The sequence below is a fragment of the Dendroctonus ponderosae genome, unplaced genomic scaffold, assembly GCF_020466585.1.
Source record: "Dendroctonus ponderosae isolate FM_Combo_2020 unplaced genomic scaffold, Dpon_F_20191213v2 Dpon_F_20191213_7, whole genome shotgun sequence".
NCBI classification, from domain to species: domain Eukaryota; kingdom Metazoa; phylum Arthropoda; class Insecta; order Coleoptera; family Curculionidae; genus Dendroctonus; species Dendroctonus ponderosae.
This window is the reverse complement of record NW_026018916.1, coordinates 6572007-6574805: the sequence shown is the minus strand read 5'-3', so window position 1 is coordinate 6574805 and position 2799 is coordinate 6572007. Positions and strand designations below refer to the sequence as shown.

General features: G+C 37.2%; 2 protein-coding genes across 4 annotated transcripts in view; both read right to left on the bottom strand.

The window, feature by feature from the left end:
- The window catches only part of LOC109543079 (zinc finger Y-chromosomal protein), a 26264-nt gene that overhangs the window by 4127 nt on the left and 19338 nt on the right, over nt 1–2799 (bottom strand). The gene's annotated exons all lie outside the window — the stretch shown is intronic.
- LOC125505217 (LIM domain only protein 3-like) lies at nt 945–1261 on the bottom strand (the record flags this gene model as incomplete). Its single annotated transcript, XM_048668650.1, is given in 1 exon segment — nt 945–1261. A coding segment is annotated over 1 exon segment (317 nt), but the record flags the coding sequence as incomplete, so codon positions are not given.

Genomic DNA, 2799 nt, shown 5'->3' with positions numbered 1-2799 from the left:
ATACAATAATACTTTTTAAAAATCAAACGGTTTAGCCGCAAACTTCCGTGCCGTATAGCGTGAATAACCCTGTATATTATAATTTTTATATGTTCTATAGCATTTTACCAATCATGAGTTTGTGTAAATTTTAAATCTGATGATGGCGCTGTTGTCGCCGAATCGTAATGAAAAAAACGATGTTCAAAATTTTTACTTTACACTTTGACTGAGACCCAGGAACGATAAAAAAATCATAACAAGTACACGCAGTCAGGAAAATAAAAAGAAAAAAGTAACTACATTTTTTAGGAGCAACATTTTAACATATGGGTCTGAAACGCAAACTGCATCGGTGCGTTGGGTTGGCGCAACAAGCCATTTCGGCATCGCTGCGCCAACTCATGAAAATTAACTGAGTTACCCACGCTTAAAGCCGGGTTCTCATGAGTCCGGAATGCGGAAAACCTTCCGGCCAATCAGAAGTTTGCCGCATGCGCTAGCTCCGCCCATCCGCAGAAGTTTCCAAATTTGAAGGTGAAAACCTAGGTTATCTCCAGCGAAAGGTTTTGTTCAGCGGCGCCTATTCGACCTACTTTCATTTTGATGTATTTGGTTCCTTCTTTTCAGAACGTACAAAGACAAAAGCAGGGTTAAGTTTTGGTTTCAAACGTTCACTTCATGCGCCTCAAAATACTGGCAAGAAAAAATGTAGAAAAGAGTTCTACCCTGTCTGACTTCCCGAAAGATATGCCAACACTGTCGGCGGAATCCGGAAAAATAATCCGGATACTGTAGTAGTGGGCTGCGCGCGCACTTTCCGCGCTCCGCAAAGCATTCCGGACCCATGAGAACCAAGCTTTATACGAATGAGGCGGTTTTACGACTACAAGCCACTTGAAATATGCAAAATTATGCAGAATTGGTCGCGTTCAGCCAAAGTAAATAAAATCCTGTATAGTTACCTGATGTAATCCTGTTTGCACAAAATCATCCCACCCTTGGTGTAACACGAAGTTCCAATATCGCCCAACATGGCTCCACAACATGAACACTTTAAACATCCGTTATGCCAGTAACGGTCCAGGGCCTCGAGAAGGAACCGTTCCAAAATTTTGCTCCCGCACCCGCAGCATATTTTCACTGTACCGTTGTTATTGTTGTTCGTATTACTGGGGTTCGGATGGTGCCCAGGATGGTGCAAACTTTCAGGCGTCAAGGCGCCACTGTTGGTGAACGCCGGATGTTGATGATGGTTATGGGCGGGACCATTCTGCAAACCTGCAAAATTCAACAAGGCATTTCATTTTTTCGCTCGTTCGTTTCGATATTGATTGCAAGTTGTCTCAACTGATATATTCTTCCTCTATACTGCCCTGCTAAGACAAGAAGTAGTATTGAAGTAGTACTTCAGCTTATGCGGAATACTGGTATAACAGAGTTTGCTTTACCTCCCAGACAAGGTCTGGAAGTCGTATCATCATTAGAATACGGGTTTTCAATGATATTTATATGTCCTATCTGCAAAAATCTACCAGTTACCAGGTCAAAAAGTCGTATTGATAATTACCTAGTCATATTGTCGTATCTGCTTAAAAATATGTCACTTACGACATTTTGGCTTAGTATCTGTACTAAGTCGTAATGATCAAAAAGTCATATTGATAATTATTATTATTATTGAGTCTTTTTGCCGTATGGCGTATATGAAAATGTGGTTAGAGATATTTTGGTTAGAGTTCATTTATTAACTGATATTATTACTGCGATTATTTTAGTGGTTGTGTTTGTTAAGTTAGTTTCGAAAGTGTTATATAAGTTGTTTATATTTTAATTGTTGATATAGAGAACAAGGCAAGAATCTTATATTTAACTATTTCATGTGTTTCATCCGTGCCGTTTATTCTAAGGTTATGTGTTTTTTATTTATTTCTAGATGTCTGCTAGATCTAAAATGTTAGTTTTACTAGCCCTAAACAAGGAATTAGCTCAAAAAATGTCCACATATAGAGCTAATAATATACATGACAGACTAAACAAAAATTCTATTGATAACTCACACAATCCTGACTTTAATGTGGAGTCTTAATTGCCAACTGAGACCGCAAGTGAAAAGCCTGCAGAATTCATTGGAGATTTATTGAAGATTATCATAGAAAATGCTTTGAAAACCGGTGAACAAAATCAATCGCAAAAATTTACTAAACAAGGAAAAGTACGAAAACGGAAAAGTCACAGCAATACAGGAAAGAAAGAAACTGAAAAGGGAGGAAAAAATTGCACAGCATAACGTGCAAGAAACATGTAAGGAAAATTGTGCAAAAAAATGTACCCAAGCAATTGACATATGGAGACAAAATGCTATAAATAAAGAATTCTGGGAAATAACCCATGAACAACAGCGTCAACTTATTTTTACCACGTTAAAAAAATTCGATAAAAAAAGAAAAACTAAAGATGGAGACTTCAGGCGAAGTAATACAATTAACTACTATTTAAAAGCTAATACAGGGAATGATGTAAGAGTTTGCAAGAAATTTTTTTTGGCAGTTTTGTGCTATCCATAACGATAGAATAGTTAGAGATGTTTTGAATCAAACTGATTCAAAATGTATGTTTGTCAAACCTGAGAAAAAAATTGACAGAGAACACGTAGTTTGCCATATTAATTCTTTTAATCCAAGCATATCGCATTATAGAAGGGAACACGCCCCAAATCGAAAATATCTGCCCAGTGATATTAACATTAAATTAATGCATGCAGATTTTCTACAAAAGTACTCCGAAATGAAAGTTTCATACGAACTTTACCGCCAACAA